We start from the raw sequence: 24,970 nt of genomic DNA, 5'->3' as shown, positions 1-24,970 counted from the left end.
ATACAATGACATTCTAGACGATTCTGTGCTTCCAACTTTGTTGCAACAGTTTGGGAAAGGCCCTTTCCTGTTTCAGTACTACAATGCCCCAATGCACAAAGCGAGGTCCATACAGAAATGGTTTGTCGAGATCTGTATGGAAGAACTTGACTGGCCTGCACAGAGCCCTGAGCTCAACCCCATCGAACACCTTTGGGATGAATTGGAACGCTGACTGCGAGCCAGGCCTAATCGCCCAACATCAGTGCCCAACCTCACTAATCCTCTTGTGGCTGAATGGAAGCAAGTCCCCACAGCAGTGTTCCAACATCTAGTGGATGCCTTCCCAGAAGAGTGGAAGCTGTTATAGCAACAAAAGAGGGACCAACTCAATATTAATTGCCCATGATTTTGGAATGAGATGTTCGACAAGGAGGTGTCCACATACTTTTGGTCATGTACTGTAATTTTGCGTCCTATTTACGAAACTGCGGTTCGTTCTTTGCGCGTGCGTGAAACGTCACTGCTGTATGCGGCTGAGGGGGGTGGCAGGGGCATTTGCTGCTAATGAAATTGTCAACGGCCTCTGTTCTAGCTGAATATTGGCAACATATTTTGTATGTTTGACACATCTCGGAGCATCTTCTGACGGTCATCATGTCTTTGGAGTGTGTTGGGATGGTAAATACATTTCGAGAGGCCGGGAATAGCTGAAGAAATTTTAACCAAGCAGACTGAATTTGTTCGTGACACAGGTGGATGATTCTTGGAATAACGTTAAGTTAGCTATCTTGGATTCGAAACGTCTGGAGAAAAACACCAAACGCGGATGTAAATTAGAAGTATTGACAAAACGAACAAACTACCTTTACTGGGAAGATTACATTTGTCAAATGTCCTCATAGCCAGTCCAATTTAGTTTCAGAATCAGATATTGACCATTTGGCTTGTTAGCTAGCTAACGTTTGCTAGCTAATTAAAGCGTCCTTCAAGATTTGAGAGTGGGGATGTTTGGAAGCATTAAGTCAATGTTATTAAACATGTCAGTCAGTAAGCAAGCCTAACTATTTCAAATGGACATGCCTTATGTAAAAAGAGTCAAGTGTTGATAACTAGCCAAGTTAGCTAGAAAGCTATTTATTTACTCACTCCAAGGTTGGCGTATTTTCATACACTGGCACTGTCAAGCACAACGTATATCGCATTGGCTAAAAGCTAGCTGGCTAGCCTGTTACAATGGTCACACTTTGCAACCAAATTGTGGATAACATTTTGGACCTTGTTAGCACATGTTAACTATTTAAAATAACTTTAACGCGTTCTTGGTATTTATTGCATCCAATTTCTAGCATGAATCCCATGTTATGCTAAATATTTTCTAACTGATGTGTTCGGCAGTCAGTTGTGTAAGCAAGAAGGTCCCCTCGCGTTAGTCCCAATGCTGGAGATGGGGACAATGAATGAGTGTTTTAGATAACACGCTAAATTGATCAAGTCACATACTATTACAGGAACTCATCTTTTTGTGTGTGATAGCGCTTCATGTTTTTTTGTGAATTATAAAGACCTTTTATGACGTTAGCCTGTTGCCTCAGTAATATGTTGCTTCTTAGAACATTTCTATTTAATTTTAGCGCTATTTTGATAAGTCACATGTCACCAATGTATTTGTTGAATTCCCCCCCAAAAAGTTCGTAATTCTATGGAATTAATTATAAATTAATCTGAAAATGCAAATTTGTCTAGTTGACAACATTTAAAAAGTGCATGCTTAGACGGGGTAAATGCATGAGTCGTGGATCATTTAGGCAACAGCTATGGGAAGTAGACAAATCAATAAATATGGGGAGTACACTGGTTTTAAGCACTAAGGTGTTTACACAGTGCTAAAATGTCATAAATTCAGAACGAGACAGTGAAGGCAGGAGTTTTATTTACCATGCAAAATCTGCCCATGGATCTCGTCAAGGACGTTGACTACCATGTGTAGAATAACAATATTGAAATTGAGGAAGAATTGGATGTTGGCTTTGAAATAAATGTATAATTTTCTAGTTTACTCAGGAATTAGCTATCTACTCAAATGGAACATACGCTGATGTCTAGCCCTCTGGGGTATTCAGAGTGGGATCCAGAACGCATACCCTCCCATGGATTCCTCCTCATGGATTCAGACAAAGGAGCCATACTGCCTCAGAGAGAAAGTGGTCAGACAGGTTTGGATTTCCAGAAAGTTGACCAGGGTGTATCTCTAAGCCTGGAAGAGCTTTTTCAGGAGAACGCCTTAAATTTAGATAACCTTTTCAGGACCTCCAGTTACTCTGGTGGAGACCAGATCTTGCCCTGGGAGGGATGTCAATCTAATCATTCCCAAGATGTTCCCCTGGGTAAACCAGCAGAGGTATCGCCTCTCAAAGACAAAATTGAGGAACAAAACAATGTCAGTGACAGTCCACTACCTGGGCTGTTATTCTCCAAAATGGCTAATTTGTTCAGGGACATCTCAGCCTGCGACGAACAAAATCCACCTGTGGGTGACAGAGACCCTGTTACCTGTCACAGGGAGCTGATAACCCTCAGTGAACCTCCTTCCACTGTGAAGGTTTCAGATAGGACTCCAGATACTAACACTGAGGCGTCCTCTTTGTTGGTAGTTCACCTCTTATCTGAACACTCCCCTTTTCCCTCCGGCCCTGCTCCTTCAGGTGAGGTAAACCCACAGGGTGTCAGTGAGAAGCTTTTATTTCCATCTCTGGGTCAGGACAGAGGCCAACCTCCTCCCTTACAAGGTGGGGAGACTGTGCCACCTGAAAATGGGGACAAAGGTTTATTCCTAGGACCTGTGACTGATCTGCCCACAGTCAGTAACATTACCTCAGAAGGTTTACCTGAGAGCAGCCTCTCACACAACACCATCCCTTTTGACCGCCCTAGCCTATCTCCAGAGGTTCAGGTGGGATCTGTGCCTTTGGTGGATCTGGAGGTTCCCGACTGTGGCCCCAGCCTCTGCCCTACTCATCTCGACTCACCTACCTGCACAGGTGCTCCATCAGATTCAACTTCAGAGGATTCAGAGCAGGAACACACGTTGGCTACTGCAATCCTGACTCTCTCAGACCACAGAGGTGAGGGGGACTCGTCCCTCCTTCTGAACTCCTCACCATTGATTGATCCCCTGTTGCCAAAGGTACTCTCTGACAGGGATGCTTCTATCCTGGGTCACCTGCCCAGTGGCTGTAGCTCAGAGAAGAATGGCTCCCAGGATTTGATGGAAGACAAAATTATCTTTGATGTTACTAAACATAAGGGAGAGGAGGAAATGGCTCTGGATCAGTGCATTACCTCAGACGCGCTACGTGATGAGGAAACTTTGGACTTGAATCCACCCGAGGCTTTACAGGGTGACGGTATTCCTGCTTTACAAACTGAACAGAGCGATGGGGAAAAGTTGGCAGACTTGGACCTATTTGCCAGACCCACAGATTGTCACAAACGGGATAGTTTTGATTGCCTGGTTCTGGAGTTAAATGGTTCGTCTTCTGAGTCTAGATGGACAGGTGAACAAGCAGTGGAGAATCTGTCATTCTCTAAGATGGTGGGGTCTGACTCCATGCCTGTGGTTCCCATAGTGAATCGGAGCGAGGAAGACCCGTCACCTCTGAAAGCTGTGTTTGATGCTCTGGACCAGGATGGGGATGGATTTGTACGCATTGAGGAGTTTATGGAGTTTGCTGCTGCCTATGGGGCTGACCAGGTGAGACACCTCCTTTTAGATTTTTGTCTGTGTGTTGTTTTTGTTATTCTGGTCCCAGTCAGTGGACAATTGAGTACAAGGTTATGGTTAATTGGCAATATGAAAGGGTTCTGTATGCTTGTTAACCTAGAGATCACGAGGCTCATTCTAAATTATTTACTATTGATTCTCCACTTTACTTTAGAGAGCTTCCTTTAAAAGCTTAGTTAATTACATAAACTGAAATCCATCCCTCTATCAGTGTTTCCTCAAAGGGGGAAAGGGTTTTATTTGTAAGCTATTTTGTACGAAAGGCTAGGCAGCCAAGCTAACTGGTAGGCCTTTGCTAATGCTCATTATCACAACCAGTTTCGAAGTAAGAGGAGCCTAGATTATACACGTCAGGCAACATATTCTCACACAGAATAGGCATACACTCTTATTTGTTCAAATGCTTTTCTTTTCCATGATGAAGGGAGCTCACTGGACGTTACCCCAAAATGCGATAGAACCATAAACCTGAGCACTAGGGCTTTGCTGAGCAACACAGGCTATTTTATAATTCAAACCCTAAAGGCAAACCTCCAATTTGGCATTTATTTTATCAGCAATAATAGTAAACTAGGCTACAAAGGGTTTGTTAATACACTATTGAAACATGACCAGACAAGGCTTGAGAATATTTTCATGCTCCTTAGCTTGGTTTTGACGTGAATTATGTGAGGATGGTCAGTGTTCAAGAGCTGGGATTCGGCATGAACGTAGTGATAAATCTCAATGAAAACATGGGTTGAAATGAATTATGACAGGGCTGGCCTAGTACCTTCAGCCTTCTTATTCAACAAAGCGAGCCACGAAGATGACCAAATGTGTCATTAGGCAACATACCTCATCCCATTGTACTGGATAATCTCATGAAATGTTTGCTCCGTCCTGCCCCACCTGTGACCTTCACCCATTCTCCAATCTGCCCCAGGCATCTTGCCTTACACCCAGGCCTAACACTTCAATTATGTGGTTTCACTTAGGAAATGTTGCCATGTCAAGAAAAACATACAAACGCCCTCCGCTGCTGTTAGGCAGTGAAAGGTTTCAAATAATTTGATTGGCATCCCTTTTGTGAAAATAATAGTTTTTGGGGTGATGTGGGTATAGTTTCATCTTAGTTTTCTTTAACTTCATACGACATGGATTGAGTTTGACAATAGCCAGTGAAAAATCAGAGCGCCAAATTCCAAACCACAAATCTAATAATTTCAATTTCTCAAACATAGGACCATTTTAAAGATACACTTCTCCTGAATCGAACCACGTTGTCCAATTTCAAAAAGGCTTTACAGCGAAAGCAAAACATTAGATTATGTTAGGAGAGTACATAGACAAAAATAACCACCCAGCCATTTTCCAAGCAACTAGATGCATCACAAAAACCCAAAACACAGCAAAATGAAGCACTAACCTTTGACGATCCTCATCAGATGACACTCCTAGGACATCATGTTACACAATACATGCATTTTTTGTTCGATAAAGTTCATATTTATATCCAAAAACAGCATTTTACATTGGCGCGTGACGTTCAGAAAATATTTTCCCTCCAATACTTCCGGTGAATCAGCACAATTTACAAAAATACTCATCATAAACGTTGATAAAATATTAAACTGTTATTCAAAGAATTATAGATGAACATCTCCTTTATGCAACCGCTGTGACAGATTTAAAAAAAAAAGCTTCACGAGGAAAGCACACTTTGCAATAATCTGAGTACTGCACTCAGAAAAATACACTAGGCAATACAAATACCCGCCATTTTGGAGTCATCTAAAATCATAAATAGCATTAGAAATATTCACTTACCTTTGATCTTCATCAGAAGGCACTTCCAGGATTCCCAGGTCCACAATAAATGTTGTTTTGTTCGATAAAGTCCATACTTTATGTCCAAATAGCTCCTTGTTGTTTGCGCGTTCAGTTAGCTACTCCAAATGTAGGAAGCGCGCGGAAAATGCCTCAACGAAAAGTCAAAAAAAGTTCTATATACTTTCTATCAAACATGTCAAACGTTGTATAGCATCAATCTTTCGGGCCTTTTTAACGTCAAACTTCAATAATATTCCAACCGGACAATTCCATTGTCTTAAAACTTTTTGGAACACAGCTACCTCCTCACGTGAATGCGCGCCAATGAACTGATGTCCTTCCCTGAGTCAACAACTTCCCAGCCTTCTTGTTCGCTCCCTGTTCACTGCAAAAGGCTGTAACAAGGTTCTAAAGACTGTTGACATCTAGTGAATCCTTAGTCACTGTGTGTTAGATAGGCAATGACTTGGAAAGATTCCACGCATCAGATTTCCACTTCCTGGTAGAATTTTTCTCAGGTTTTTTCCTGCCATATGAGTTCTGTTATACTCACAGACATCATTCAAACAGTTTTAGAAACTTCAGTGTTTTCTATCCAAATCTACTAATAATATGCATATCCTAGCTTCTGAGTTTGAGTAGGAGGCAGTTTAATATGGGCATGTATTTCATCCGAAAGTGACAATACTGCCCCCTATGCGATTGGTGTCGTAAGAGTTATTAGTCCTTTAGTTTTACTCAGAACACACCCTGATTTATTCCTCGCAAGGCCATGGAGGCCATTTTTATTATTTGGCTAAGAGGACAGGGCTGGGCTAAGGTGTTGATGTGCTATTATCTGTACACAAAAAGCTAATTTTAGTACATAAACAACGAAGTTAAAAAGGTGTCAGGTTCCTCTGTTTAACATTCTTGTCTTTGTGCCAGTCTCAGGTCTGTTTTATAACAAGTAGACCTAGGCCTACTTCCAGTAATCACCCAACCTTTCAGTTGCCAATAACGGGCGCAAGGTTGGATGCAAATGCCAGTGTAACTGTCCGTAAGGCTAGGGTAAGCTAAACTTCCCCTAAAGTAAATTGAATTGAATTGCCAAAATCATAACCTAATTAGCCTACTACTGTCTATACATAAGTAAAATCATTCAAAATAGGCTTCTACACCAGAAAGCATGATTTGGCCACAGAGGATCATTAAAAAAAAAAAAAAAAGTATTGTTTTAATGATTCTGTGCTTCCAACTTTGTGGCAACAGTTTGGGAAAGGCTGTTTCCTGTTTCAGCATGACAATGCCCCCGTGCACAAGCGAGGTACATTCAGTGGTTCTGTGCTTCCAACTTTGTGGCAACAGTTTGGGAAAGGCTGTTTCCTGTTTCAGCATGACAATGCCCCTGTGCACAAGCGAGGTACATTCAGTGGTTCTGTGCTTCCAACTTTGTGGCAACAGTTTGGGAAAGGCTGTTTCCTGTTTCAGCATGACAATGCCCCCGTGCACAAGCGAGGTACATACAGTGGTTCATCAATTGAACATTTTGAGATTATGCCACTGGATTTAGAGGTAATTTCTGGTTTAGTACACGGCTGGATAAAAAACGTACCCGATTTAATCTGGTTACTACTCCTGCCCAGTAACTAGAATATGCATATAATTATTGGCTTTGGATAGAAAATACTCCAAAGTTTCTAAAACTGTTTGAATGGTGTCTGTGAGTATAACAGAACTCAAATGGCAAGTCAAAACCTGAGAGATTCCTTTACAGGAAGTGGCCTGTCTGACCATTTATTGTCTTTCTTTGACATCTCATTCAATTACAAAGGATCTCTGCGGTAACGTGACAATTCCCACAGCTCCAATAGGCTCTCAGAGCCCGGGAAAAACCTGAATGTCGTCATTTCAGCCCCAGGCTGAAACACATTATCGCCTTTGTCAAGTGGCCGATCAAGGGACTGTGGGCTTAGGCGCGTGCAGTGGTCGCCCCCGTCTTTGTGTTTTTTCCTCTGTTTGCCGAAAAGGAGATTCCCGGTCGGAATATTATCGCTTTTTTACGAGATAAATTGCATAAAAATTGATTTTAAACAGCGGTTGACATGCTTCGAGGTACGGTATTGGAATATTTAGATTTTTTTTGTCACGAATTGCGCCATGCGCGTGACCCTGATTTACCATTTCGGATAGTGTCTGGGACGCACGAACAAAACGCCGCTATTCGGATATAACGATGGATTATTTTGGACCAAACCAACATTTGTTATTTAAGTAGCAGTCCTGGGAGTGCATTCTGACGAAGACAACAAAAGGTAATCAAACTTTTATAATAGTAAATCTGATTTTGGTGAAGGCTAAACTTGCCGGGTGTCTAAATAGCTAGCCCGTGATGGCTGGGCTATGTACTTAGAATATTGCAAAATGTGCTTTCACCAAAAAGCTATTTTAAAATCGGACATATCGACTGCATAGAGGAGTTCTGTATCTATTATTCTTAAAATAATTGTTATGCTTTTTGTGAACGTTTATCGTGAGTAATTTACTAAATTGTTAGTAAATGCCCCGGAAGTTTGCGGGGGGTATGCTAGTTCTGAACGTCACATGCTAATGTAAAAAACTGGTTTTTGATATAAATATGAACTTGATTGAACAAAACATGCATGTATTGTATAACATGGTGTCCTAGGGTTGTCATCTGATGAAGATCATCAAAGGTTAGTGCTGCATTTAGCTGTCTTCTGGGTTTTTGTGACATTATATGCTAGCTTGAAAAATGGGTGTCTGATTATTTCTGGCTGGTTACTCTGCTGACATAATCTAATGTTTTGCTTTCGCTGTAAAGCCTTTTTGAAATCGGACAGTGTGGTTAGATTAACCTTGTCTTTAAATAGCTGTAAAATAGTCATATGTTTGAGAAATTGAAGTAATAGGATTTTTAAGGTATTTGAAAATCGTGCCACTGGATTACACTGGCTGTTACGTAGGTGGGACGATTACGTCCCGCCTAGCCCATAGAGGTTAATTTTTTCCAGAGCTGTATATTGGTCATGGCTCCCGAGTGGCGCAGCAGTCTAAGGCACTGCATCTCAGTGCAAGAGATATCACTACAGTCCCTGGTTCGAATCCAGGCTGTATCATATCCGGCTGTGATTGGGAGTCCCAATAGTACAGCGCACAATTGGCCCAGTGTCATCTGGTTAGGCCGTCATTGTAAATAAGAATTTGTTTTTAACTGACTTGCCTAGTGAAATAAAGGGTAAAAAAAATATATACTTCTATATAATGTCTTACAGAGCCTTTTCATAAGTCCACTCAAGTTTCTTAAACTGTCTTCTGACTGTGATTAGAGCGATGTTGTGCTGTGTTGCCAGCAGATTCCAGACTGTATTTGCCGATCGCCCATCAGTGAGTCGATGGCTTGAATAGTCTCACTGGAAATTGCAATGAAAGCACTATACAAAGTAAACTTATTTTTTATTATGGTCTGACATGTCTGCTGAAATGTGGCAATTTTGTAATGTGTTTTGTTTTGTAAATATGAATTCACGTTTGTGGTGCCACTAAGTAAACAATTCATTAAATAATTATTGTTATTATTAAAATAATTTTTTTATAATGGAGGGATCTTGGACAGGGAGTAAAAAATGAACCCCAAAAGGTTCTTTGAGGAACCATTATAAGGAGTTCTTCTAATAAACGTTATCAAGGGTTCTTTGAAGAACTTATAAGGGTTCCCCCACAGTTTCAATTTGAAGAAGCCCCTGAAGGATACGCCAGGAAACTTTTCTTTTTAGAGTTAGGAGTAAATGTCAGTTGGCTTTTCATAGCCGAGTATTCAGAGGTCAAGACAGCAAGTGCGTGAGAGAGAGAGAGGGAAAATATCAAAACACACACGGTAATGTGTATTAATGAGTTCCGAGAGCCAATCTGTTACCCAACAATTAGTTTAATAGCCCAGGTACTGTGTAAAATCCCCCCCCCCACCCCAACAAGCAGTAGTCAACTATTTCAGCACCGTTTCACACTGCTCTGAGACAAGCAAGGCTACTTAATAAACATATGCATTTTAAAAGTTATTTTTATTAACCCTGCGTTATAATTGTATAAAAGCCCCTTAGATATTAATTTAGAATCCTCTAAATTTTATGGATCTGCCAGTATTTTCATTTAGAGATTCCGGTAAAGAAATGTGTATGTAGAGGGTTAACTTTCTTCACCAGTTCTCTTACCATTTGTACAGTTGTGTGGTTAGCATACCAGTTGGTGTAACTGTAATGTTAATTATCTTGAGAGGAATTTTGCTCTTCACTATCACAGTATTAAAAACTTTCAAATGCATTCATGAGTTAAATTGCTTTAGCCGACATGTTGCGGTTCATCTTTTTTTATTTATTTGTATTTTTTATTTCAGTTTTATTTAATTAACCAGGTAGGCAAGTTGAGAACAAGTTCTCATTTACAACTGCGACCTGGCCAAGATAAAGCAAAGCAGTTCGACACGTACAACAACACAGTTACACATGGAGTAAAAAAACATAGTCAATAATACAGTAGAAAAATGTGTCTATATACAATGTGAGCAAATGAGGTGAGATAAGGGAGGTAAAGGCAATAAATAGGCCATGGTGGCGAAATAAATACAATAAAGCAATTAAAACACTGGAATGGTAGATTTGACAGTAGATGAGTGTGCAAAGTAGAAATACTGGGGTGCAAAGGAGAAAAATAAATAAATAAATACATTAGGGGAAGAGGTAGTTGTTTGGGCTATTTATAAATGGGCTATGTGCAGTGATCTGTGAGCTGCTCTGACAATTGGTGCTTAAAGCTAGTGAGGGAGATAAGTGTTTCCAGTTTCAGAGATTTTTGTAGTTCATTCCAGTCATTGGCAGCAGAGAACTGGAAGGAGAGGCGGCCAAAGGAGGAATTGGCTTTGGGGGTGACAAGTGAGATATACCTGCTGGAACGCGTGCTACGGGTGGGTGCAGCTATGGTGACCAGCGAGCAGAGATGAGGCGGGACTTTACCTAGCAGGGTCTTGTAGATGACCTGGAGCCAGTGGGTTTGGTGACGAGTATGAAGCGAGGGCCAGCCAACGAGAGCGTACAGGTCACAGTGGTGGGTAGTATATGGGGCTTTGGTGACAAAACGGATGGCACTGTGATAAACTGCATCCAATTTGTTGAGTAGGGTGTTGGAGGCTATTTTGTAAATGACATCGCCGATGTCGAGGACGGCACCTCCATACCTTCAGGCTCTGATCAGGCCCTACACCCAAACAAGGGCACTGCGTTCATCCACCTCTGGCCTGCTGGCCCCCCTACCTCTGCGGAAGCACAGTAACCGCTCAGCCCAGTCAAAACTGTTCGCTGCTCTGGCACCCCAGTGGTGGAACAAGCTCCCTCACGACGCCAGGACAGCGGAGTCAATCACCACCCTCCGTAGACACCTGAAACCCCACCTCTTTAAGGAATACCTGGGATAGGATAAAGTAATCCTTCTACCCCCCCCCCCCCCCCCAGAAAAAGATATAGATGTACTATTGTAAAGTGGTTGTTCCACTGGATATCATAAGGTGAATGCACCAATTTGTAAGTCGCTCTGGATAAGAGCGTCTGCGAAATGATGTAAATGTTAAATGTAAGATGGTCAGTTTTACGAGGGTATGTTTGGCAGCATGAGTGAAGGATGCTTTGTTGATGTGATGAAGGATTGACCCAATCTATAAGCCCAGGACAATAGTAAAACGGGCCATCAAGCGAAACAGACCAATGAAGCACGGGTAAACGGTCAGAGTAACTATGACTCTCTGAGGACTGGGTAGGGTGGGGGCCCACGCCCTCCTCTTCTCCCTTCCCTGGGCGCAGGGTTTTGGGCCAGGAGGGTGGTTTCGGCTCTTGCCAGAGCAAGGATCTCCAGGTCGCCTGGCTTGCGACTGACCTGCTCCATCCCCCCTTTCCCCGTTAGGCACGGCTGCATGGCGCACCCCCATTCCCCGTTAGGCACGACCGCATGGCGCACCCCCAATATCAAGGTGCACATTGGCCTATTTATATCATGAATATGAATTCGGAGGGCAGAAATTATTAAATGTTAAAGCATCTCACTAAAGGCGTCAGTCATAAAAAAGTTATACTTAAATCTGAACTAGTTGGAGATTATAAGAGTACATGGCCATAAAGGCTAGATCATTTTTCAAGATTTTCAAACATTCATAGACCAGCAGGGTAAAATAATATAAACTGTGGTTATAGAGGGTGCAACCGGTCAGCACCTTAAGAGTAAATTGCCGTTGGCTTTTCATAGCCGAGCATTCAGAGGTCAAGACAGCTTGTGCATGTGCGAGAGAGAAAGGATCGTAACACACAGTAACGTGTGGAATATAGCAATAAGAATGTCAGTTTAATATGCAGTGCAGATCACCTATTACCCTTCTCAGAGTTTTAAGAATTGTGTGTGTTCAGGTATCTGTGACATTGTGGCATTTAAAGCACATTGAAGATAGGCTATTGCTTCAAATCCTATTGCTTCTATCTGCTTGTGAGCAACTATTTCAGCACCATTTCATGCTGCTCTAAGGCAAGCATTGGGACTGGTCTTGATAAATCAATGAGATTTTTATTTTCACTGAATCTCCATTTGGGTATTGGTTAGACTACAATTAGGGTGTGGAAATGTTAGGATTATTTTGCTCTTAGTACTGTAGCCTACTCCCGACCGGTCACGTTGTACAGCGCCATATTTTTCTAACGGAAACCCTGAGGGTTTCGTTTTAAGTTTTTCTTGGAATAGAAACACCTTAATATTAATCAAATTTATTAAGCTAAATTTCTTAATCAATCCCATATACTATGTTCTAACAAAAGGATTTAAATTCTCTAGTACAGCAAATATTAAAGACTGTCAAATGCTTCTCAAAGATACCCTCTGGTGATCAGACTAGCACTAACTAGCATTAATGGCAACAATGGCTGACACTTAAATAATGTGCCAAGGTGTGCTGCAGTATGACAAAACTTTTACAGGAAGAACCACTGTACAGAAATGGTTTGTCGAGATTGGTGTGGAAGAACTTGACTGGCCTGAACAGAGCCCTGACCTCAACCCCATCGAACACCTTTGGGATGAATTGGAACGCCGACTGTGAGCCAGGCCTAATCGCCCAACATCAGTGCTGACCTCACTAATGATCTTGTGGCTGAATGGAAGCAAGTCCCCACAACAATGTTCCAACATCTAGTGGAAAGCCTTCCCAGAAGAGTGGAGGCTGTTATAGCAGCAAAAGGGGGACCAACTCAATATTAATTGCCCATGATTTTGTAATGAGAATTTAAAAGAGCAGGTGTCTACATACTTTTGGTCATGTAGTGTATGTGTAGGGGTAAAATGACTAGGCATTAGTATATAAGATAAACAGAGTAGCAGCAGTGTACAGTGCATTTGGAAAGTATTCAGACCCCTTGACTTTTTCCACATTTTGTACATTACAGCCTTATTCTAAAATTGATTAAATTGGTTTTTTCCCCCCTCATTAATCTACACACATCCCAGAATGACAATCCAAAAACAGATTTTTTGAAATTTGTAAAAAATAAACAGAAATATTACATTTATTCAGACCCTTTACTCTGTAATTTGTTGAAGCACCTTTGGCAGCGATTACAGCCTTGAGTCTTCTTAGGTATGATGCTACAATCTTGGCACACCTGTATTTGGGGAGTTGTCTGTCAGGTTGGATATGGAGCTTCGCTGCACAGCTATTTACAGGTCTCTCCAGAGGTGTTTGATCGGGTTCAAGTCCAGGCTCTGGCTGGGCCACTCACGGACATTCAGAGACTTGTCCCAGAGCCACTCCTGTGTTGTCTTGGCTGTGTGATGAGGCCCGTTGTCCTGTTGGAAGGTGAACCTTCACCCCAGTCAGAGGTCCTGAGCGCTCTGGAGCAGGTTTTCATCAAGGATCTCTCTGTACTTTGCTCCGTTCATCTTTCCCTTGATGCTGACTAGTCTCCCAGTCCCTGCCGCTGAAAGACATGATGCTGCCATCACCATGCTTCACCGTAGAGATGGTGCCAGGTTTCCTCCAGATGTGACGCTTGGCATTCAGGCCAAATAGTTCAATCTTGGTTCGATCAGACCAGAGAATCTTGTTTCTCATGATCGGAGTCCTTTCTGTGCCTTTTGGCAAACTCCAAGCGGGCTGTCATGTACCTATTTCTAAGGAGTGGCTTCCGTCTGGCCACTCTACCATAAAGGCCTGATTGGTGGAGTGCTGCAGAGATGGTTGTCCTTCTGGAAGGTTCTCCCATCTCCACAGAGGAACTCTGAAGCTCTGCCTGAATGACCATTGGGTTCTTGGTCACCTCCCTGACCAAGGCCCTTCTCCCCCGATTGCTCAGTTTGGCCGGGTGGCCAGCTCTAGGAAAAATCTGGGTGGTTCCAAACTTCTTCCATTTTAAGAATGATGGAGGCCACTGTGTTCTTGGGGACCTTCAATGCTGCAGACATGTTTTGGTACCCTTCCCCAGATCTGTGCCTCTACACAGTTCTATCTCGGAGCTCTACTGACAATTCCTTCGACCTCATGGCTTGGTTTTTGCTCTGACATTCATTGTCAACTGTGGGACCTTATATAGATATGTGTGTCCCTTTCCAAATCATGTCCAATCAATTGAATTTACCAAAGGTGAACTCCAATAATGTTGTAGAAACATCTCAAGGATGATCAATGGAAACAGGATGCACCTGAGCTATATTTCGAGTCTCACAGCAAAGGGTCTGAATACTTATGTAAATAAGTTTATTTTTATTATTATTATTTTTTTTTCATTATGGGGTATTGTGTGTAGATTGATCAGGATTTTGTATTTAATCAATTTTAGAATAAGGCTGTAACGTAACAGTGTCGAAAAAGTCGAGGGGTCTGAATACTTTCCAAATGTACTGTATACGATTGTATGTTAAGTGAGTGTGTCAGTATAAATATATGTGCATATTATGTGTGTGAGCAAATGATGGAGTGAGTGAGTGTTTGTGTGTGTAGGGCCCTGTGAGTGTGCATAGCGATGGGGCACAGTTAAAATTGTCCAGGTAGTCATTTTGTTAGCTAAGGTGCCATCAGAAAGTATTCACGCCCCTTGACTTTTTCCACATTTTGTTGTGTTACAGCCTGAATTTGAATTGAGAATTTTTTTTGGCACTGGCCTACACACAATAGCCTATACATTTTATTAAAAATGAAAAGCTGAAATGACTTGAGTCAATAAGTATTCAACCCCATTGTTTTGGCAAGCCTAAACAAGTTCAGGAGTGAACATTTGCTTAAGTCACATAATAAGTTGCATGGACTCACTCTGGGTGCAATAATAGTGTTTAACATGATTTTTGAATGACTATCATCTCTGTACCCTGCACATACAATTATCTGTAAGGTCCCTCAGTCGAGCAGTGAATTTCAAACACAGATTCAACCACAAAGACCAGGGAGGTGTTTCAGTGCCTGGCAAAGGACACCTATTGGTAGTTGGGTAAAAATAAAATAAAAAGCAGACATTGAATATCCCTTTCGAGCATGGTGAAGTTATTAATTACGCTTTGGATGGTGTATAAATACACCGAGTCACTACAAAGATACAGGCATCCTTGTAATGTTTGGGGCAAAGCCAATACAACAAACTACTGAGTACCACTCTCCATATTTTCAAGCATAGTGGTGGCTGCATCATGTTATGGGTATGCTTGTCGTTGTTAAGAACTGAGCGGTTTTTAGTTTCTTAGCACAGGCAAAGTCTTGGAGGAAAATCTGGTTCAGTCTGCTTTCCACCAGACTCTGGGAGATGAGTTCACCTTTCAGAAGACAGTGAATGTTCCGGAGTGGTTTTGACTTACAGTTTTGACTTAAATCTGCTTGATAATCTATGGCAAGACTTGAAAATGGTTCTAGCAATGATCAACAACCAATTTGACAGAGCTTGAAGAATTTAAAAATGAATAATAGGCAAATTTTGTACAATCCCGGCATGCAAAGCTCTTAGAGACTTTCCCAGAAAGACTGACAGCTGTAATCACTGCCAAGGGTGATTTTAACATGTATTGACTCAGGGTTGTGAATACTTTATGTAAATTAGATTTTTGTATTTCATTTTCAGTAAATTAGCAAAAATGTCTGATCATGTTTTAGTTTTGAAATTAAGGGGTGTTGTGTGTAGGTGGGTGAAAATGAAATATATTTAATTCATTTTGAATGCAGGCTGTTAACACAACAAAATGTTGAAAAAGTCCAGGGGTACGAATACTTCCTGAAGGCACTGTATTTTTTGTTGCTATTTAGCAGTCTTATGGCTTGGGGATAGAAGATGTTCAGGAGCATGTTGGACAGACTTGATGCACCGGCGCTGCTTGCTGTGCGGAAGCAGACAGAACAGTTTATGGCTTGGGTGGCTGGACTCTTTAGTGCTTTTCCGGGCCTTCCTTTCACACTGCCTGATATAGGGGTCCTGGATGGCAGGGAGCTCGGCCCCAGTGATATACTGGGCTTTCCGCACCACTCTCTTTAGCGCCATGCAATTGAGGGCGGTGCTATTGCCATACCAATCAATGATGCAGCCAGTTATGATGCTCTCAATGGTACAGCTGTATAGTATTTTGGGGGGGATTTGAGGGCCCATGCCAAACCTTTTGAACATCCTGAAGGGGAAGAGGCGCTGTCGTGCCTTCACGACTGTGCAATTGTCCGTGTGGACCATTTTAAGTCCTTAGTTATTTGGACACCAAGGAACTTGAAGCTCTCGACCCGCTCCACTGTAGCCCCGTTTCCTGTAGTCCATGATAAGCTCTTTGTTCTTGCTGACATTTGAGGAAGAGGTTTAGCCAGGTCACTGACCACCTCCCTGTATGCTGTCTCATCGTTGCTGGTGATCAAGCCTACCACTGTCGTGTTGTCAGCAATCTTGATGAATGTGTTGGAGTAGTGCTTGGCCACGCAGCCGTGGATGAACAGGGAGTATAGGAGAGGACTAATTTGTAAGACGCTCTGGATAAGAGCGTCTGCTAAATGACGTAAATGTAATGTAAATGTATGCATCAACACCCAGGTCAATCCACCCATGATTGTCCAGCGTTTTTGTAGTCCTGACTCTACTTCACATAGGTGTTGTAGGGATTTTAGCAGGTTTGGACAATCATGGACAGTGACCTGATTTGCATTTTTTGGGAAAGAGAGAATCCTATCTGTTTTCTGGGCGTGTGTGAGTTATTTACAGTGACATAGGCAACTTTCACAATAAGATACAGAAATAAATGTGTACATTGCATTTTTCTGGACAAACTTCAGTGAGGCTGAATTGTTGTTGTGTGTTGACTCCTGAAACACAGACACAAAGGTGGAGTTTGTGAATAGACACATTTTCTGTCTTTCATGGATCAATGTATAGCCTACATTCTATGAACTTGACAATGACATACTCAAGGGTTATCCGTGGAGCGGAAGGTGTCTGTTTGGCCATGGTTTCACGCTTGTGGCCATGCAGAGGAGGATGGGTTGGGTAGTCTAAGAGAAAATGGCATATAGGCAACACTAATATTAGTTCACACATTTGGTGCCTGTTGGATAGGACAGAATGTTACTATGCTAAACACAGAAGTGAAACATTTAGGGATTAACGAGTTTCAATAGCTATATACGCCCAATCTCATCTTTGAAAGCGAGCTAGCTAGCAAATTAAACATAATGATGTTTTGCCCTTATAACTTTATCTGAACTGTAGTTAGCACGTTTTGATATTTGCAGTATTTTGTATCACATTTACCAGCAAGCACATATTCCCTTTGACAGCTAGGTTTATTACTATAGGCACCTTACAGTTTTGGAGACACCTTGGTGTTTGATAACATAAAAGCGGTGCAGTCACGTTAGTACTGGTAAAGCAGTGATTTACTCACTGAGATATATATGAACTTGGCTACTTCATATGGATTCACTTCACCGCACTGTTACCTATACTATAGCTAGCTAAACTTGTTAATGACCCATAGGCCTACACTTGCTGCTATTGTAGCGCTTCCGTGCATAACATGTCTTCAGAAACGGGTATGTATCCCAGCTGTGCTGACATTTCACCTATCCACGTCTTCATCCACTTTTGATGTCACACGCTAGCTATCCAGCTAATGTTATCAATTTGAAGTTAACCATGAAGCTAGTCAACGTGTGCCTTGCCAGGCTGCATACTATAGCCAAGTGTACATCAGTAGCTCATCAGAATAATATTAGCTTTTTTTCTTACTCACCGTTTCAGTCAGACCATCCAACAGCTCCGGATTGAACTAAGTGCATTATAGACAGCAGTAAGATGTAGCACCAGGTTGTAAACAGGAAGTAATCAGTCCACACAAGCACAGTTGAAGTCGGAAGTTTACATACACCTTACATTTGAACTCAGTTTTTCCACAATTCCTGATATTAAATCCAAGTAAAAATTCCCTGTCTTAGGTCAGTTAGGATCACCACTGTCACATCCTGACCAGTATAGAGTATATTTGGTTATTGTAGTTTGGTCAGGATGTGGCAGAGGGTAGTTTATTTATGATTACAGGGTTTTTTGGTCACAGGTTTATGTTTGTATTTCTATGGGTAGGTTCTAGGTTAGTTTTCTATGTGTAGGTTGGGTGCTGGACTCTCAATTGGAGGCAGGTGTTTCTAGATGGCTCTGATTGGGAGTCCTATAAGTAGGTGTGTGTTTTGTTTGTTCACTTGTGAGTAGTTGTATTTGCACTGCTGTTTGTCTAGCCTGCAAATCTGTTCGCTGTCGTTTTTGTTCATTTTGGTAGTGTTCTCTTGTTTTTTAATTAAAACCTTTTATGATGAACACTAACTCCGCTGCACCTTGGTCCACTCTCTTCATCGACAGTTGTGACAACCACTTTATTTTAAGAATGTGAAATGTCAGAATAATAGTAGAGAGAATGATTTATTTCAGCTTTTATTTCTTTATTCACATTCCCAGTGGGTCAGAAGTTTACATACACTCAATTAGTATTTGGTAGCATTGCCTTTAAATTGTTTAACTTGGGTCAAATGTTTTGGGTAGCCTTCCACAAGCTTCCCACAATAAGTTGGTTTGAATTTTGGCCCATTCCTCCTGACAGAGCTGGTGTAACTGAGTCAGGTTTGTAGGCCTTCTTGCTTGCACACACTTTTTCAGTTCTGCCCACAGATTTTCTGTAGAATTGAGGCCAGGGCTTTGTGATGGCCACTCCAACACCTTGACTTTGTTGTCCTTAAGCCATTTTGCCACAGCTTGGGGCCATTGTCCATTTGGAAGACCCATTTGCGACCAAGCTTTAACTTCCTGACTGTCTTGATGTTGCTTCAATATATCCACATAATGTTTCTGCCTCATGATGCCATCTATTTTGTGAAGTGCACCAGTCCCTCCTGCAGCAAAGCACCCCCACAACATGATGCTGCCACCCCCGTGCTTCACGGTTGGGATGGTGTTCTTCGGCTTGCAAGCCTCCCCCTTTTTCCTCCGAACATAACGATGTTCATTATGGCCAAACGGTTATATTTTTGTTTCATCAGACCAGAGGACATTTCTCCAAAAAGTACGATATTTGTCCCCATGTGCAGTTGCAAACCGTAGTCTGGCTTTTTTATGGCGGTTTTGGAGCAGTGGCTTCTTCCTTGCTGAATGGCCTTTTGAGTTATGTTGATATAGGACTTGTTTTACTGTGGATATATATACTTTAGTACCTGTTTCCTCCAGCATCTTCACAAGGTCCTTTGCTGTTGTTCTGGGATTGATTTGCACATTTCGCACCAAAGTACGTTCATTTCTAGGACACAGAACACGTCTCCTTCCTGAGCGGTATGACGGCTGCATGGTCCCATGGTGTTTATACTTGTGTACTATTGTTTGTACAGCTGAACGTGGTACCTTCAGGCGTTTGGAAATTGCTCCCAAGGATGAACAAGACTTGTAAATAATTGTTGGAAAAATGACTTGTGTCATGCACAAAGTACATGTCCTAACCGACTTGCAAAACTATAGTTTGTTAACAAGAAATTTGTAGTGGTTGAAAACGAGTTTTAATGACTCCAACCTAAGTGTCTGTAAACTTCCGACTTCAACTGTACATGTTTCATAGGTGGTTCCAAATTAACTAAAGCCAGCCCTCACAAGACGCGTATAGTCGGATCTAAATGTACATAATTTTATCAGGAAGCACACAACATGGATTTCTCTTTTCAAGCCCATACTTTGACTAAAACGATGACTTATTGACTTTTTTTGCAAAATCATGGGTAGGCTCTGGGAATAGTCTTTCAGCTGAAAAAAGTTGATTTTTGTTGGTGTGGCCATTTTATGAACTTCAATTATATGGCAACGGAATCAAACCAGAGACTCAGATTTTTCTCTTTAAAATGTATACCAAACAAAAAACTATTGATTCCAAATTGTAATAAACCATATAACTCTATGCACAGGAGGTTGTTTCCAACAGGAATGGGATAGATTAGCAGGCTCTGTTGCTGGCTGACTAATCACCTATTTTAACCCCGTTCCCCAATTTTAAAGAGCCCCTGTCGCCCCTGTTCACCCCCGTAGGCATCTATGGCTCCCTAGGCGGAGTGGTTAGGGAGGATTAACCTCTTACATCTAGACGTTCTGCTAGCGGAACACCTGCTCCAATATCCAATGATAGGCGTGGCGCGAATTACAAATTCCTCAAAAATACAAAAACTTCCATTTTTCAAACATATGACTATTTCACAGCATTTTAAAGACAAGACTCTCCTTTATCTAACCACACTGTCCGATTTCAAAAAGGCTTTACAGCGAAAGCAAAACATTAGATTATGTCAGCAGAGTACCAAGCCAGAAATAATCAGACACCCATTTTTCAAGCTAGCATATAATGTCACAAAAACCCAGAAGACAGCTAAATGCAGCACTAACCTTTGATCTTCATCAGATGACACACCTAGGACATTATGTTATACAATACATGCATGTTTTGTTCAATCAAGTTCATATTTGTATCAAAAAACAGCTTTTTACATTAGCATGTGACGTTCAGAACTAGCATACCCCCCGCAAACTTCCAGGGAATTTGCTAACAATTTACTAAATTACTCACGATAAACGTTCACAAAAAGCATAACAATTATTTTAAGAATTATAGATACAGAACTCCTCTATGCACTCGATATGTCCGATTTTAAAATAGCTTTTTGGTGAAAGCACATTTTGCAATATTCTAAGTACATAGCCCAGGCATCACGGGCTAGCTATTTAGACACCCGGCAGGTTTAGCCTTCACCAAAATCAGATTTACTATTATAAAAGTTTGATTACCTTTTGTTGTCTTCGTCAGAATGCACTCCCAGGACTGCTACTTCAATAACAAATGTTGGTTTGGTCCAAAATAATCCATCGTTATATCCAAATTGCGCCGTTTTGTTCGTGCGTTCCAGACATTATCTGAAAGGTTAAATAAGGGTTGCGCGCATGGCGCAATTCGTGACAAAAAAAATCTAAATATTCCATTACCGTACTTCGAAGCATGTCAACCGCTGTTTAAAATCCATTTTTACGCCATTTTTCTCGTAAAAAAGCGATAGAATTCCGACTGGGAATGTCCATTTAGCTAAACAGAGGAAAGTAAACAAAGCTTTCGGTCGACACGGGCACGAGCCTGAGTCTCACAGTACTGTAACCAGCCACTACCCAAACGCGCTACTTTTTTTCAGCCAGAGCCTGCAAAGCCACGATTCAGCTTTTTACCGCCTTCTGAGACCCTATGGCAGCCGTAGGAAGTGTCACGGGACAGCTAAGATCCTCACTCTTCAATAAACAGAGACAAGAAGAACGACACCTTGTCAGACAGGCCACTTCCTGAATGAAACCTTCTCAGATTCTGGGCTGCCATATGAGTTCTGTTATACTCACAGACACCATTCAAACAGTTTTAGAAACTTTAGGGTGTTTTCTATCCATATGTAATAAGTATATGCATATTCTAGTTACTGGGTAGGAGTGGTAACCAGATTAAATCGGGTACGTTTTTTATCCAGCCGTGAAAATACTGCCCCCTAGCCATAACAGGTTAAGAGTAGAATGTATCCCCCTGACTCAGAGGGGCTGTAATGGGTATGGTACCGTCATCTGCCCATGACCACATTTTCTGAGAGGGAGGTAGCTGCTTCACTCTCGACCATCACCGTGAGGTACCATATTGTGTTTTTGTGGCACAAGATAAATTAACATGACATTTTATAAACCTTCCCAGTTCGCTGGTGTAGACTAACGTGGTGTTATTCCATGGTGTTTGGTTTCTGATGGACTCTTCCACTTGAAGCTCCGTAGTATCCTTGAGGTTTCCTTGCGTCTATGTTTCTCAAGGATTTGTTTTGGATCGCAAACCACATTGTGCAGATTGATAACCTCAGTGTCTTGTAATGAGCTGCGGTATTTACATGTCTGGTTTCCAAGAGCTGTGGGCTAGTTTGTGCCCTTCACAGCTAATTCAATTGCTACTCAGATGTCCGCCTGGCCTATCGTGACTATAGAAAGAAAAAGAGGCTCAGACTTGTTTGCTTTCATAATTTAGGAAAGTAATCAAGCAGTAGACTTACCTCCAGAATTTGAATAATGATATGTAATGACCTTTTGAGTGGATTTGGGGTTGTTGATTCAAGGACTGTATGGTATCTGGCCTAGTTAACACAAATTTTCCATCCTGTAGGCAAGACAGCCATATAGAGCCCATATAACTTAGCTATCAAGAGTTAGTGATTTCAAAATTCCATTTTGGTTTTGTTAAAAGGACAATAGGACTAGGCCTGACCTATATACAGGTAAAGCTTGGTTATTCCCTCCTTGCTCAGCGGTAATACAAGCTTCTCAATAATGAGGTTGCAGAAATGCTCAGCTCTTTCTGGTGTCTGCACCATAATTCATGTGAATGAGTGAGATGCCATGCCATAAACAAAATCTAGCCTAAAAAGGTCCATAAAGGCATTAAGCATAACAGTGTGGGCCTATAAAGTTTGTTAATAGCAACTAATCTTCTGAATGTTGTAAATGTCATCATTCCTTGTGGCTTTTTATTGTGCCTGTAAGCTTCACAAATAATTTTATTTTCCTTGTGGTGAAAGCTCTTGGCAAGTCTCTTGTGTGTAACCAAAAATGTTTCACAAGTAGGTCTGAGCAGAGGAGAATTCATTTCTAGCCTAGCTAACTTCACACTGCTCGTCATGTATAGGACATTCCCTGAATTGATCATTGTAGATGGGTGAAGAATTTGCATGTATGGTGTGATATCAGATATCTGATATTTGCATTGTTGTCGTGATCCTTTAATGGGGCCTCAGAGTTGAATGCAAATCCCACCCCGGAATTATTCCAGGAAGAGGAGCTAGTGATCTTGTGGTGTGACAATAAGGAAACAGTGTGGATGAGTGGGAGGAGAGAACAGTGAACAAGAACAAGAAGAGGACAGATAATACAGTGCCTTCAGAAAGTATTCACACCCCTTGACTTTTCAAAATTTTGTTGTGTACAGCCTGAATTTAAAATGGATTAAATATAGCTTTTTTGTCACTGGCCTACACACAATACCCCATGATGCCAAAGTGGATTCATGTTTTTTTTTTATTATTACAAATTAATTAAACATGAAAAGGGGATGTCTTGAGTCTAAGTTTTGTTATGGCAAGCCTAAATATGTTGAGGAGTAACAATTTGCTTAACAAGTCACATAATAATTTGCATGGACTCCCACTGTGTGCGATAATAGTGTTTAAAGCTGCAATATGTAAATGTTTGGGCGACCTGTCCAAACTCAAATAGAAACGTATGTTATGGATCTGTCATTCTCATTGAAATCAAGAATAAGAAGTGGTATATCTTTTCTATGTGCGCTTTTTCTATGTTTCCCTTAAGTTTAGTTTTTTACTTTCAGTTTTGTACACTAGCTTCAAACATCTGAAAATAAAATATTTTTGGTTATGGAAAAGATATTTCACAGCGATGGTAGAATGATTCTCTACACTATTCTTGCTTATTTTGTCACATGAACTGAAATTAAGCGAATAATTAGAATTTTAGCATCCAGGAAATGGCGGCATGATTTCTGCATAGTGCATATTTAAGGTTTTTGAATGACTACCTCATCTCTGTACCCCTCACATACAATTATCTGTAAGGTCCTTCAATCAGGCAGTGAATTTCAAACAGATGAAACCACGAAGACCTGGGAGGTTTTGCAATGCCTCGTAAAGAAGGGCACCTATTGGTAGATGGATGCTGGTCTCACCCACTCTCTTACTCGAGGTGTGAAGAGAGGCGTTTCCTGTCTGTTATAGTGACTCTGCCCTCAGGTCGACTGGCCTGTTCTGAGGAGAATCAAGTAAAAAGCTCCATTCAAATCAAATGTATTTATATAGCCCTTCTTACATCAGCTGATATCACAAAGTGCTGTACAGAAACCCAGCCTAAAACCCCAAACAGCAAGCAATGCAGGTGTAGAAGCACGGTGGCTAGGAAAAACTCCCTAGAAAGGCCAAAACCTAGGAAGAAACCTAGAGAGGAACGAGGCAATGAGGGGTGGCCAGTCCTCTTCTGGCTGTGCCGGGTGGAGATTATAACAGCACATGGCCTAGATGTTCAAATGTTCATAAATGACCAGTGTTGTCAAATAATAATAATCATAGTAGTTGTCGAGGGTGCAACAAGTCAGTAACACAAGAGTAAGTGTCAGTTGCAGGGGAACACCCACTCACCTCTGAAATGTCAACCTCCATCTCATTTACTGCTGTTAAAATATCTGCAACCGCTAAACAACCCATCTATTCACTGGTCAACCTAATTTATGGAAGATTTGCATAACAGAGATGGGGAGCAGGAAGAGCTTGACTGTAACATTTAAGCTGAACTCTTACATCATTTTAGTGTTAAACCACAAAACAAGGCATACCGCTCCCATCACGCCTCTAAAACGTCAGCTGAGTTTAATCGATTAGCTGGAAACATATCACCTTGAGGGCTGTAAATCTTAGTCAATCCACAGTTTGCTAAGAGTTTCAGCTGCTCCCTCTCTACAGCCGTGGCCAAAAGTTTTGAGAATGACACAAATATACATTTTCACAAAGTCTGCTGCCTCAGTTTGTATGATGGCAATTTGCATATACTCCAGAATGTTATGAAGAGTGATCAGATGAATTGCAATTAATTGCAAAGTCCCTCTTTGCCATGCAAATGAACTGAATCCCCCAAAAACATTTCCACTGCATTTGTGATTCTCTCGTTAACACAGCAATGGTTAACTGCAAGGAAACACGTGCCGTCATCATTGCTTTGCACAAAAAGGGCTTCACAGGCAAGAATATTGCTGCCAGTAAGATTGCACCTA

At 41.4% G+C, this 24,970-nt stretch overlaps 1 protein-coding gene across 3 annotated transcripts in view; it reads left to right on the top strand.

Moving 5' to 3' along the window:
* Positions 1-510: 510 nt before the first annotated feature.
* Positions 511-24,970, top strand: part of LOC106578252 (rab11 family-interacting protein 3) — a 140,126-nt gene continuing 115,666 nt past the window's right edge. For 2 of the 3 annotated variants that reach the window (XM_014156908.2, XM_014156909.2), the window contains exon 1: positions 511-3,733. In XM_014156908.2, the coding sequence (XP_014012383.1) occupies positions 2,063-3,733 (1,671 nt within the window). In that variant the 5' untranslated portion in view covers positions 511-2,062. The remainder of the gene's footprint in view (positions 3,734-24,970) is intronic. The other variant, XM_014156910.2, reaches the window with a different exon arrangement.

This window comes from Salmo salar, chromosome ssa19 (genome assembly GCF_905237065.1).
Source record: "Salmo salar chromosome ssa19, Ssal_v3.1, whole genome shotgun sequence".
In the NCBI taxonomy this organism is placed as follows: domain Eukaryota; kingdom Metazoa; phylum Chordata; class Actinopteri; order Salmoniformes; family Salmonidae; genus Salmo; species Salmo salar.
Note: the sequence above shows the minus strand (reverse complement) of the source record. Positions and strands in the feature narration are given on the sequence as shown.